Raw genomic sequence first — 14,369 nt, forward strand, 5'->3', positions numbered from 1 at the left:
AACTTTTTTTTAAAAGGTATTCTGGACAGTTGTCTCTAGAAAATATGCCAAGTCCAACTTTATTTTACAAGGGCCAGAGAAGCAGGACTAAAGGATAACTACTTTTGGTTTCCATTAAACTGGTTATCCAATCTTTAATCATTTTAACTATTTAAGTCATCCTCCTGCACTAATTTGTATATTTTAAAATGGTGTTAAACATTTTATATGTAATATAAATACTCTCCAATCACACAAATAATAAGGTGAATATTTTACGTTTTTCTAATATTTCTGCCATACCTTCCAGTATAAGTTTCTCAAACACCTCTCACTTCTCCTATGGCACAGAAAAGGATGAATTTATTTATGTAATGAATTAAAAGGGCAAAGCTACACTTCAAAGATCCATTAGCACTGTTTTAGATGTATTGGCAGGTGTTAATATGCAGTAACATGAAAGCAATCCAACCTCAATACAGGAGAATAAACTTCCCCAGCTTCTACTGACTTTAGGAACAAGAGAAAGTTTTGGGGTAAGTTGGGTGTAAGTTTCCTACAATACTGCAGTAACATCACCCTTTAGTCCTTAGAGCCAGTGCTGCACTTTCCTTTAAATATCTTAAAAAGAAGATGAAGTCAATCCATGAATCTTAACTTAACATGAAAAATTCACTCTTTTATTTTCAAAAAACAAATTAACCTTATATTTTGTACTAACAGAACAAGATTAAGAGTAAATTTCTTTAATACCCAGAAAAATAACAAGATTTATAGTAATCTATTTCTGGCACTAATATATATGCAAGTAGGCAAATATCACTCATGACTATTCCACAGGCGCAGCTTCAGTATTTTCCTGTTCAGGGGCAGGTTCACCACTAGCTTCTTTTCCTTCTTTGCTTCTTTTGGACTTTTTGTGTTTGTGCCTCCTGTGGCTGTCCCCTTCTTCACTGTCGTGACGACGCCTGCTGTTACTAAGAGAAAAAAGAAAACGCTCAGTCACACAAACAAGCACTCTTCTATTATACACTTTTTGAGGGCCTACTTGAGAAATCTGCATCTTGCACATGCAACTTTCATGCCATGTGCAGTACTTGAAAATGTGGACAAATAAGATTAAGAAGCGATCAGAACAAAATGTGCATCACAATCAAGCTTCATATTTAATAAATAGCTTTTATGCATCCACACCATACTTTGAACCAAGAGTGACACATTCTGTCTCTAAAAGCGACGAGGAGTCCTGTGGCACCTTATAGACTAACTGAAGTGTAGGAGCATAAGCTTTCGTGGGCAAAGACCCACTTCGTCAGATGCATGTCCCTGACGAAGACATGCTCCTACACTTCAGTTAGTCTATAAGGTGCCACAGGACTCCTCGTCGCTTTTGCAGATTCAGACTAACACGGCTACCCCTCTGATACTTGACATTCTGTCTCTAAATGTATCTCCTATTCTAACTGCAAAGTTTCATCCTTACAGCTTTAGAATGCCCCTACAGGTAATTCCTTTAATGTTTTTGTTATTCCCCAGCACTTATACTCCTTATACAAATTATATCATTAAGGTCCAAACAAAGGATTTTACACATTGCCTCAGGTAAAGCCAATGGAGACATTACACAGTAACCCTGGACCAATACCTCTTTTCAGCTACATATCTTTTATGTGACAGTTTTGCTGCAGGCAGCACATGGGAATCTTTGCAACCTTTCCATGATACACCAACTTTTTTTTAAATATCCAATTAAAGATCATACCTTCGAGATGATTTGTGTCTAGTCTCTTCTTTTTCTCTATGTCTCCTTTCTCTGTGTCGTTCCTCTTTCTCTCTGCTTGTTCTGTGACGTTCATAGCCTCTTTCCGCATATTCTCTATACCTATATCGCTCTTCATCACTTATGGGAAGAAAGAAAAAAATCTTTCAGCGAGCTAATGAAATGTTCAAGTGGCTGGGGACACACATTCTAACATTTACACAACAAATTGCAAAACAGACTCAACATATGTCAGGATTCATAAATACCATCTACTGCATATGTTAAAAAGCTAACATTGTTTGGCTTAAGAGCTAGACCAAGGGTCAGCCACCTTTCAGAAGTGGCATGCCCCAGTGTACTCTTCTGCCCAGAAGGTGCTCTCTCCACACTGCACCCAGCTTGGTCTCCCTGCCCTGGACTCCCAGGCATGGGGAGGCAGCGCATCTCCCACATCCCGGGAACATGTGCTTTCCTGCAAGCTGGGTCTGGTGTGGAGCCTCGGGGCTCCCCCCCCCAGGAAGCTGGTTCCAATCTTGGGGTGTGTGTGTGCATGATACTGGATTGAGGATACTGGGGAGGAGCAAGGGGGAGCCTGTTCATTGCATGTGACACTGAAAATCATCTTGCATGCCACTTAAAGCATGCATGCCATACATTGCCAACCCCTGGGCTAGACTAAGTACTCGGAGTCTTGATATTTTGACCTAAGAAAGTACTGGGGCGAGGAAAAATAAATTAGCAGCATCTTATTAAATAAACACACAGCTTATTATGCAATAATTCAAATTTTGTAAGAAACTCACATGAAAATGTATTATATTTTAGTTTTTGAAAGAACACACTAGCTATTTCTTCTCAGTATCTCAAAGGTGTTAAAAAACATGCAGTAACATCCATGATGGAAAAATCTAGGCATATAGGAGGCCTTAAACTGTAAAAAGATACTGTAAAATATATAAGATCCTGTAAAATATTGTAGCTTTGGTATGACTCCATAACATCTCAGTTTAAATGTATACTGTAACATGTCCTGTCCTGCTAAAACACATGTCAACAAAGAGTTCCATAAAGTAAGAAGCTGACAGTAAATGCTTATTTGAATTTACCCGAACAGAAAACACAATAGATTTTAACATTTTTTTTTCTTATTCACCCCTGCGAACAACATGTATCCAATGTACTTTTGTTTTGAAACCTGTTTATGAAAATTGCTGTGTCAGAGTTGGGTATTATTTACGACTTGGTTAAAAAACAGATGCAGTGTCATAGGTAACATTTGACACCTATGCTGCTCAATGAAGATGAGTTGATAGAATAGTAACATTTAACAAATTCTTAGTTTCCATAGCTTCAAAAAAAAAAAAAAAAAGGGGGGGGGGGGGAATATCTCTGCAAGTTAAGAACCTGAAAGTTAAGTGCAGGCTAATGTGATCACACTATGAGTTAGTGACTAGCTAAAAGGAATAAGAACTTACTGGCTTCCAAGTTATAGCAAGAACTAAAGCTCCACATTTTCAGTGTAAGCCAACATTCAATATATCACTGTCTTTTCCTTCAAAGAACTGGGGACCTTGTGTGCAGAAGAATCCTTGTGGTTCCACTAATCAGGAGGAATTTGGGGAGGCTGTGCAGGATATACCTTCTACATGAATTAGAGCCAGGCTCCACAGAGATTCCCACACGTCAATGAAATGGAAATTTGGATGAGAGAAAATTGATCTGCCACTATATGGCGCCAGTGGCCATTTCTTAAGGGCATGTCTACACAGCAGTGTTTTTTCGCAATAACTGACATTACTCCTAAAAAACACAGTGTGTCTACACTACAAGCAGTTATTTTGACATAATGTCAAAATAATGTCAAGTTGGAGGACTTCTTACTCTGACTCCTGTAACTCTTCGTTTACAAGGAATAAGGGAAGTCAGAGGAAGAGTGCTCTTAGACTTCCTGCTGTGTAGATCGTGCCAAAAGCCGAAATAAGCTAGTTTGACTTAAGCTACCCAATTGATGTAACTCAAGTTACGTAGTTTATTTTGGCTTTAGCCCTGCTGTGTAGACATGCCCTAACAGAACTACTGCATTTCTGACTACTCCATGCCTGAGCATAAAACTTGCAATGGGGGTGAAGAAAAGGAAATAAACACCTGAATGAGTACAATCAAGTTTCACAACGGGTTTCTATATGTTGCTTTGAATGATTTTACTGTTGTGGACCAGTAAAATTAGGGACTGCTATGGCAGCTAAATCTTGGGTACATAATTGAAAAATTTCCTTGAAAATTACAGAATGCTAATTCCAAAAAAATTACACGGCACTTCAGCAAATGGATTAATGATAAAGGAAGCCAATGAATGTTATTTGTTTCTCCATAATATGTTAAAATATTTCATCCATTAAAATATGGGACAACAGCCACCACTGGTTAGCTCACAGTAATGATTCATTGCTAAGTAATACAACTGGATTGACTAATCCTGACTCCTGAACCCCTGACAGTTCCAGCTTCCTGCCCTCAGCCCCCTACATCTCCAAGCTCCTGCCCTGACTCCTGCACCCCCACAGACCTCAGGGACATAAGCAATGATGGGTAAAAAAAAAACACACACACACAAGATGCTGTACTGGACCCACAATACACTCCTATTGTATTCTTCTTAGGTATCCAACACCAGAATACATAGTTCAAAACAAGTTGAAGTAGTTTCACTAGAAAAGGACACTTTACTGAATCCCAACTGTAGTAAGAGTAGGGCTGTCAATCAGTTAACTCAAAAAGTTAATCATGATTAATTGCACCAACTGAAGTATATTAAATATTTGAGAGTATTCTTCTACATTTTCAATATTAATTTCAATTGCAAAACAGAATACAAGCTTCAGAGGGGTAGACAAGTTAGTCTTGAAAGTGCTGTTAGACTATTTGTTGTTTAAGTTTTTCCTGTTACAGACTAACAAAACATGTCATCTGAAAAAGTGAGTTGTACCCACGAAAGCTCATGATACCATCTACATGTTTTGAGAGTCTTTAAGGTACAGAATACAAGATGCACAGTGCCTCGCTTTATATTATTATTACAAATAATAATGTAAAATGATAAAAGAAATAGAATTTTTCAGTTCACCTCATACAAGTACTGAAGTGTAGTCTCTTAACTCTGAAAATGTAACTTACAAATGTAGATTTTTTTTGATTACCTAACTACACTCTCAAACAAAACAAACTTTAGAGCCCACAAATCTACCCAGTCCTACTGCTTGTTTTGCCAATCACTAAGACAAACAAATTTGTTTATCTTGATGAGAGATTCTGCTGCCTGCTTCTTATTTATGTCACCAGAAAGAGAGACCAGATGGTCACATGGCACTTTTGTAGTCAGTTTTGCAAGATATTCACTGCCAGATATGTTAAACATTCATATGCCTCTTCATGCTTCGGGTCACCATTCCAGAGAGCATGCTTCCATACTGATGATGCTCTCTAGAAAAATAATGCATTAATTAAATTTGTGACTGAACTTATGCTGGTGCCATCTGACTCAGATGAGATGAAAATAAACATTCATCAGTCTGGATCATTATCTAGAAAAACCCATCATCAGTATAGATTAATGTACCCCTAGGATGGTGGTTGAAGCAAGAAAGGACATCTGAATCTTTAGTGAATCTGGCACATAAATATCTTACAACGCTCATTACAACAGTGCCAAATGAACCCCTGTTCTCACTTTCAAGTGATATTGAAAAGAAGAAGCAGGCCGCATTATCTCCAGTAAGTAGTAACTAAATTTGTCTGTCTGAGGCCAGGTCTACATTAAACCCAGACGGTCAGCTTAAGGTATGCAACTTCAGCTATGTAGACTATATAGCCGGAGTCGGCTTACCTTCTTCAGCTGAGCTTGGCACTATCCCCAGAGGTAGAAGCTGACAGGAGCAAATGCTCCCATTTACTTCTCTTACTCAAGAGCAGGAGTATGGGCCGCCAGTGGGGGGGCCCTGTGAGTTCAATTTTCTAAATCGAACTCTAGAAGATCAATCATGGCAGCGTCAATCTTCTGCAGAGTGAAGACAAGGCCTGAGTGTTTGGCTGAACAAGAAGTAGGGTGGACTTGTAATCAATTGTTTTATTTTTGAATGCAGAAGTTTTTGGTACAAAATTCTATATTTGTAAGTTCAACTTTCATGATAAAGAGACTGCACCAGAGTACTTGTATGGGATTCAATTAAAAATACAATTTTTGTTCACATTTTTGTGCAAATGTGCAATTTTTGTTCAAATGTTTTGTGCAAATATCTGTTGTAATTAAAACTAAATATAAAGTGAACACTGTACACTTTTGCATTCTGTGTTGTAATTGAAATCAATATATTTGAAACATAGAAAACCAAATATTTAAAATAAAATAAAACTCTAGGACAAATCTAAGAAACCATTTGTGTAAAGGGTCTATAGAAATATGGAAATATGCATCTTGGAGATCAAGGTCTGAGCCAGTCCTCCTATTGCAGAGCTGGGATTATAAATTATTAACACGACCACCCTGAAGCACTGCAGTTTGACAAATCAAGAACAGGTCTCCATCTGCTGTTCTTCTTTTGCATTATGAAGTAATTAGAATATTTTTTTTTCCCTCGGTGTTGGAATGCAACTGATTCTCTGGCTCCCAGTTGAAGAAGGTGGCTCATTTTCTCATAATTAAAAGGGTCCCTGAAAGTGGGGAAGGAGGAGGGAAAAGACAGTTACCTGTTTCTGTAACTGATGTTCTTTGAAATGTATTGCGCATGTTCATTCAACATAGGTGTGTATGCTTGCCACATGTACTGGTGCCAGAAGATTTTCTCTCAGCAGTATCTGTATTTACTATGAGGTAATTAGGGGTACAATAGGAAAATAAAAAACCTGTATTTTTTTGCAGGGTATGACAAGTGGCGATTGTATTCACTCTGTCATGTTGTGATTTCTACTGACTTGTGCTGCACTGTTGTAACAGTGTGTGTGTGCGCCTCAGTTTCCCTGGGCACTGCACCTAGCTGGGGATGGAAGCTTTGGGTGTGACTCACTGAGGGGGAGGCTGTCTGCAGGGCTGGACTGGTTGCTGAGGGTGGGAGTTGGTTTCAGTTGGCTTAGGATGCGGGGGGGGGGGGGGGGCTGAGGGTCCTGCTCGGGGCCCTCTTATACTCACGATGGATTGTATTGACTACTCCTGGTTCCTGTACTAACAAGTCTGTGTTATGCTGTATTCCTGTGAACCAATAAATCTTCTGAAGGGGGTGCAGGGCCTGGTTGCCCCCCCCCCCATCTCCGTGACACAGGGACATAAAAGTTTTTGTTTATCCACTTTCAGATTAATGATATGGACACATGGGTCTGCCAGATTACTTTTAGTTGGTTTAATAAGACTCACTCACAAGTGTGAGTCTTGCCAACGTGGAGGCTTGTATGATTAACAACGTATGTTGTTGTTCACAGACTTCTTCTAGAGGGATCTGTAGAGCGTCCACTACTCTACTAAAGAGTTCTTGGATGTGTCTTAGGTCATCTGCAACAATGGGAAGCAGTGCATGATTGCATCATCTGGAAAGGATGAGATGTTAGCCAGTGGTCTGCCTTCTTCCTCTACTTCCTCTTCCTGATTCCTCCAGAAATTCTAACTCTAGCTTTGGTGGCATGGAAACCAAGAAGATGGAGAGAGGCTATGTCTGTAAAGCCCTTCTGTGAGAGGATGGTTGAGGAAAGGATGCCTATACTCTGCCCATGGATCCCAATATGCCTACTTTGAGGGAATAAGCATATTAGGTGGCCTCCATGGGTGATCATACAAAAGACTTCATTCAGTTGTGCACTGGGTTGGCGTGCGTTTGATGCTGAGCCATGTTCTGTTATGATGGAAGATTGCACAGTGCAGCAGTGCCTTTTCTGCCTTTTCTTCTTCTCCATTAGAGAAGGGAGGCCAGTTCTAGGAGGTGAGGGAGAATGTTGGTGTGGGGAAGAGACATGGATTGTAGCAGATCAGTACAGAAGAGAGTCAACTCCAGGGTGTTAGAAACTGCCAGGTTCTTTCAGGAACCTAAACTCCTGAGATACTAGCATATGCATCCTTAGCCTCAAATGTTGAGATGTCATACAATGAGACATCAGTGAAAAGCTCGTTGGTACCATGTGGTACAACAGTCAAAATGTAGCATGCTGAATGGCCACCAAATGGCTATGCCAATAGAGAGGTCTTTTGGTGATTTTGCCGCTGCCGAGGCACTTGAGAGTCGTATGTTTCAGGATAGAGGGCAGAGCCAATTTGGAGCTTCTCTCATTACCTTTTCTTTTTTCCCCCCCCTACTCAAGCTCATCTGAAGAAGTAGGTTTTGACCACAAAAGCTTGTGATTCTATACATATTTTTATTGGTCTCTACGGTGCCATAGGACTACTCATTTTTAAAGTTACAGACTAACCTGGTTACCCCTCAGTCTCATTACCTTTGTCAGTCTCACACGGTGGAATCTTCTCATGAGATTTTACACTCTTAGGGTGTGTCTAGACTACTAAATTTTTTCCAAAAAAGTGGCTTTTTGAGAAAAAAAAATTTCACCTGCATCTAGACTGCTGTCGTGCTCTTTCAACATTAAATCGAAAAAAATGCAGCAGTTTTTTCGATATTGGTAAACCTACTTTTAGCAGGAAGAATGCCTTTTTTCAAAAGAGCTCTTTTGAAAATAGGCGTTCCTGAACACAAACAGGGCTTTTTCAAAAGAGAGCATTCAGATTGCCTGGGTGTTCTCTTTCAGAAAAGCTGATTGCTTTTTCAAAACCCCTGGGGCTGTCTAGACAATCTCTTTCGAAAAAGCCTCTTTCAAAAAGAGCTCTTTCGAAAAAGCCTCTTTCGAAAGAGGCTTGTAGTCTAGACGTACCCTTAGGGTCTTTGGACCTGCCAAAGCATCAGTACAACAGGTAAGCAGACTGTCAGAACAGCTACATCTCAATGAAAACAACATGACAACCACAACTTTGCTGTGATGGTCTTTTTGGGGGGTGGCTTCTTGGAGGGTGAGGCCAGGATTTTCATCTTTTGGAAAGAAAACAGCAAACTTTCACTTCCCAGTGTACAAGGAGCGGCGTCAACATCGATGACGCCGAGGAGGATCAGTGCTGTGGAAGAGAGGTCTCAGGATCTGTATGTGGTCCATTATAATTAACTTGAGTTTGAGGCCAGTCTTTTCTGGTCTGTGCCTTTCAACTAAGGAAATAGGAGTCACCAGCGCCCCAGGCCACCAGAGCCTTGGGCAGCGCACTTTGGACAATGTTGGAGGAGTTATCTGGGCAGAAATGAGGGCTAGCTGCCCCACCCCATCAGCTTGAGGACTTATCCCTTTCATGAGTGCTGAGCTGTGCTTCCCGCCCCACACACCTTGCCTAGGGGTCTGGAGAGACTGTTGGCTCGCCTGGGAGTGACTATCACTCATGGGAATACTCTCACAGTAAAAAAAGCACATCTTAAAGCCAGAGCTTCTGGGCACAGATGAGGAGAGAACATCCCAACCGGGAAGGACTGTGGAATCTCTGCTAGGAAATAATATAGAGGAGAGAGTGGAATTTTTTTTTTCAGGTAAAAATATGAGAGGGAGAAACAAGTATCTAAAGCAGAAACGTAATGAAGTGGTTTCCAACGTTTTTCATACCACGGACTGGCAAACACATTCACAAACGTTTGGTGGACTGGTAACATTTTATTTGCACGTTTTCATATTCATTACATAAATAATGAATATGCAAATAAAATATTACCGGACCGCCAAAAGCCCTGGCCCTCAGAGCTGCCACAAACAACTGGCTTCAGCTCTAGGAGTTGCCATGTGGTGGGCGGCTGCCATAACTGAAGCCAGCTGTTTTCAGCAGCTCTGGGGGCTGGAGTGTACCCTGGCCCCCTGAGCCCCACAGTGCCAGATCTAACCCCTAGAACTCCCCCGCCACTACCCTCCCAGTGTCAGCAAGTGACCCCAGAGTCACCTGCACCCAATCCCCCCATGTCTGCCTCCCGCCCTCAGAGCCTCCCAGTGCCAGCTCCCCACCCCTTAGAGCCCCCACCAGACACTCAGTGCTAGCCTCGTGTTTCCAGAGTCCCACTGCACCCAATCCCCCCAGAGTCCTCCCAATATTAGCCTCACCCTCAGGTGCAGCCCTGCCCCTGTAGTCCCTCACTACTAGCCCCACCCCCAGAGCTCCCCAGTGGCAGCTCCCTGCCACAGATGCCCCAGTGCCAACCCCCACCTCTTAGAGCTCCCCAGCATTAGCCCTGCTCCCAGAGCCCCCCAGTATTAGCTTCGCTCCCAGAACCCTCTACCCCCAAATCATCCCAGCACTAGCCCTGCCCCCGGATCCTTCAGTGCCTGCCCCATCCCCCTCGCCTAGCTCTGCACTGCTTCCCAGGTCACAGCTGTTCTAAAGCTGCCGCGCCGGGGTCTGTACGGACCTCCCGCCACAAAACACTCTTCTTTGTTTGGGAGTAGATCCTACCCTGCAACAGCTGTGGCGGAAGGGGAGGTGCTGGGCAATGTACCCCAGCCCTAGCCCCCAGAGCCGCCACGGCCCAGCAGCCAACAGTTTGCAACCCAGCACTGGTCCATGAACCGGCGGTTGGAAACCGCTGACTTAATGCACCTAAAGCCAGGACAGTGAAAGAGAGAGAGAGAGAGAGAGAGAGAAAGGGAGTCAGTCTGTTAGAGGCCCAGTCCCAGAGTGGTTGAGAAAATACTGAGGGTGACTGGATAACTCAGTATATAAACACTGCTTAAAGTGCATGATGGGGTGAGCATAGGAGAAGCATGGCTACCGAAGACCTCCGATCCTAGTCATAGGTACGCCATCACACAAAGCGAAGAACCTCTAGGGACAACACTCAACGAAGAATCTAATATTTCATCAGTGCCCTTTCTGACAGAGAAATCCAAGTGGGATAGAATCCAGGAAAGCCTCCTTTCACTACCTCTTCTTAGAAGGTTGAAATTTACCTCCTCAAGACGGCATTTAAAAAATGAACTGTCACATACCCTTTCCAATCATTTAAAGCTGACTTTTTTGTCCTGCAGAGCTGAATAATATTGGCTTCCAATCCAATTACTGGTGCAGGACTGAACAAATATAGCCAAGTCTTGGGCAATGGCTCAAGTGAGTTTTCAGAGCAGAAATAGAGATTCTATGACTTTGGACAGAAGGAAACAACATTTCTCTGCCTGGCAGGTAGCTTAAAGTAATAATCTATGGGTATTTGAAGCAGCTCAGGTTCCGAATGTCAGAAATATTCTCAATGAGAGAAATAAAAATTTATCACGACTACAATATTTTACCATATAGATAGCACGTGCACACAATAATTGAACATATACACACAATCAATGTTTGTGTACACTCTACCACGCGCAAACATTTTATGCCCACAATTTTCAAACATGGGTGCTTAAAGGTCAATATCTGACTCCATATTTAGGCATCAAATCAGAAATTAGCACAATTTTAGAGGTTCTGAGAAAACTGCTGTTCACTTCAGTGATGGCCAAGAGTGTTCAGCATATTTGAAAATGCCACTCCCAACAAAGCATCCATATTTGAAAATTTTATCAGATATTTTACTAAAACCCTTCAAATTGATTTAAACAGCAAAATTCATTCTTTACAAGGTATCCTGCTGAGACTAAGGGTGGAAGTCAACCAAGTATTTGTATTTTAAGGTGTTCGTAATAACTAGCTTGAAAATTGTACCTTAGCACAAAGACTTGGTTCTTGCCCTGAAGAGACTACAAACCAAGAAAGAAAGCACCATTTTGAACAGCAGGGAGTGGGATTAAGCAAAATATGTATAAAATATGCACAATTTTCATATACAGAGAGAGGTAGTATGGGGAAGATGTAAAGATGGCTGTGGGATCATATTAAAACCACATTAACTTGCATATTTGCAGTAACATTCACTCTGGTTATCTTCCATTAGTAAAAAATGCAATAGAGCAGACACAGATTTTTTCATTTGTAGGACCACAACAGAAGTGCATATATAGCTTCATTTTACTTTTTCCTGCACAAAACATGATGTCTACTTTAAACCTCATGGAAACATTATTTCTGGGCATCTTAAACTGAGAGAAACAAAAAACACAGAGATAGTAAGTATTCGCTCCCTAAAATTTAATGTTCTTTGTTATGTGTAAAATTCCCATTCTCTTTTTCCTCCTCACAGTGTTTTTATTTTTGAAAAGCGAACTAAACCATAAAAAAGCTTAAAAAACATTACCATATATGAATTATCTGTCCTTTTAAATCTTCTCCCACTTTCTTTGTTACTCCCAAATCTACTTTTTACTAGTTAAGGGCCTCTTGCTTCCTTACATAGCCATGTGGCAACAGCTTTGCTGCAGATGGTGGATAATTTAGACACATTTAAAAAAAAAAAAAAAAAAAAAGCTGAGGCCTCCTCTTCCCCCTCCTTTACTGATATCTCTGGCAGCAACACAGAGACTTCCCTGGGCCTGGAAGTCATTAAGGCACCCCTGAATGACCAGCCTTTTTTCTGGCCTTCAATCAACCTGCCTGAGAAACAGATGTTTAAATTGGACTTAAGTTTTTAAACACTAACCCTGTAATTTGCAACACAAAACTCTGACACAGTACAGGACCACATCACCACTATGTCTGTGTCTGCACAAAATAAGAACTAAGTTTTCTTGCACCTAATTTAGGTCTTTAACAATTCTTTCATGCCTTCAATGGTTGATAAAGATGACAAAAAAACCTCTTCTCTCTTACAAAGATAATACTAATTCTTGGCGTTCTGTTCACATTCTGTAACACAAAACAATTAAGGTGACAATCCCAAAATCAATGTAACAGCTAATGTGTATATAAAAAAGAAACAGATCAAAACAATTAACTGAAGAGTCAAGGCATTAATCCCAAAATATTTTGCAGACATTAGAAAAGCATGAAATAAACTCTGAGCAAAGTAATTTTCATCCCTCAACTCACTTATGTCACATCCAATTCAATATTAAATTCTCTGTTCTTGTGCACAAAAACATACCGAAGATAGCAGTAGTGTCTACATTTAATCACATAAAATTACTGAAGATGTGAAATGTCAATAAAGGAGTTATCTGTTTGAAAACAAAAAGTTATTGACCTTTGAATGAAACCTGCAGTTCATAAATGAATAGCTTGGACAGAACCTTATTCATTCCCCAACTACTCACAAAATCCATTAAACTAACCAACCATTTTGAGCCAGCAGGAATACCACTGTTTCAAATAAGAGACAACCATAGGTGGACACTGCTCTTGGAAAAAATGCAGAAAATCCAACTGTAAAATAATAAAGAGAACCCACAGATTCCACAGTTGTTTTTTGAATTAATGAGGTCAAAGAGCTGCTTCTTTCCCTCATAAACAAAGTTTAAATCATACTCTTAATGCCTGGAGCCCTATAAGCAGTATCTAAAACATATTTTACACTTCTGTTTTACATTGGGAAATTTTTGCTATAGTTTCCAAGAAAAAAAAAAAGTGGAGAAGGACACCCACACCCTCTTGTCCCCAGAGAACATACAGCTGCGCACTACAAGTTTTAAGTGTTGAAACACACTACCTAACACGGACACTGCATTTAAATACAGCATTATAGTTAACTATTTTATTACTAACCTGTTGAAAACACTTGGAGTTGGGCTGTGATCACGTTCCCTCTCTCTCTCTCTGGTCCGTTCTCGTTCCCTATCACGATCTCGATCCCGATCCCTCTCTCGATCTCTATCTCTCTCTCGTTCTCTATCTTTCTCTCTTCGTGAATAATAATCCCATTGTTTGCTTGTGTCCACAAGACTAGGCCATGAAGGAGCAGAACCTGCAAGGTGCGGAAAAGTGACTAAAGAAAAAAATGCTGGTATTAGCAAGAAAAAAAAGATAGCAAAATGTAACATGATTCACTCTAGAAATTAGAGTTTTGTACATGCAATTTTTCCTTAATAAGTCTACATATTATTTAAAACTAGGTAAAGCATTTTACTATGATGGTAATCCAAGGTCTCCTCTGTTTCATTTTAATTCCAAAGATATATGGTTACTAGTGTACATGTTGTTTCTTCAGACACATATCATGCAGAATGCCTGAATTCTAGGTCACTACAAATAAAACAGTCATGTAAACACTTCTTAAGAAGTGTCAGACTTTTTATGTGAGTAACTTAGAGTAATTTTGTAAAACGAGAAAATAGGAAATAAAGAAGCCAGAACAAGCATAGATCCTTTTAAATGTTGTAGCTCTGAAAGTATAGTTAAAAGAGAGGTAGAAAAATGGTTTCCTACGCTGATCAGTTTAATTATTTTGAAGAAAAACATTATGGAAGTAAAAATATGCACAAAATAAAAACAGTTGCACCTAAATATACAATTTTTGACAGTTACGTTCCATACATTCTCTCAAGCGTTCATCTTCTACACTATATATTTTTTAAAAATATTTCCAATTATAGAACACAAACGAGTAATTATGGAAGTCTCTTCTGTAAGTTAGCCTTAGGAAAGCTGCTATAACTATCCAAAGGAATATTGTTTATTTTACACAAATATACCGTTCTAATAAATGATCACCAG

General features: G+C 40.3%; 1 protein-coding gene across 16 annotated transcripts in view; it reads right to left on the reverse strand.

Annotated features, from left to right (window-relative positions):
• Positions 1–632: 632 nt before the first annotated feature.
• FIP1L1 (factor interacting with PAPOLA and CPSF1) overlaps positions 633–14,369 on the reverse strand; it is a 101,884-nt gene continuing 88,147 nt past the window's right edge. For 14 of the 16 annotated variants that reach the window (XM_075930418.1, XM_075930422.1, XM_075930417.1 and 11 more), the window contains 3 exons: positions 13,422–13,641; positions 1,742–1,879; positions 633–956 (listed from right to left, as the gene is read on the reverse strand). In XM_075930418.1, coding sequence (XP_075786533.1) covers positions 809–956; positions 1,742–1,879; positions 13,422–13,641 — 506 coding nt within the window. In that variant the 3' untranslated portion in view covers positions 633–808. The remainder of the gene's footprint in view (positions 957–1,741; positions 1,880–13,421; positions 13,642–14,369) is intronic. The other 2 variants (XM_075930419.1, XM_075930424.1) reach the window with 1 other exon arrangement.

Source organism: Pelodiscus sinensis, chromosome 5 (assembly GCF_049634645.1).
Source record: "Pelodiscus sinensis isolate JC-2024 chromosome 5, ASM4963464v1, whole genome shotgun sequence".
NCBI lineage: Eukaryota > Metazoa > Chordata > Testudines > Trionychidae > Pelodiscus > Pelodiscus sinensis.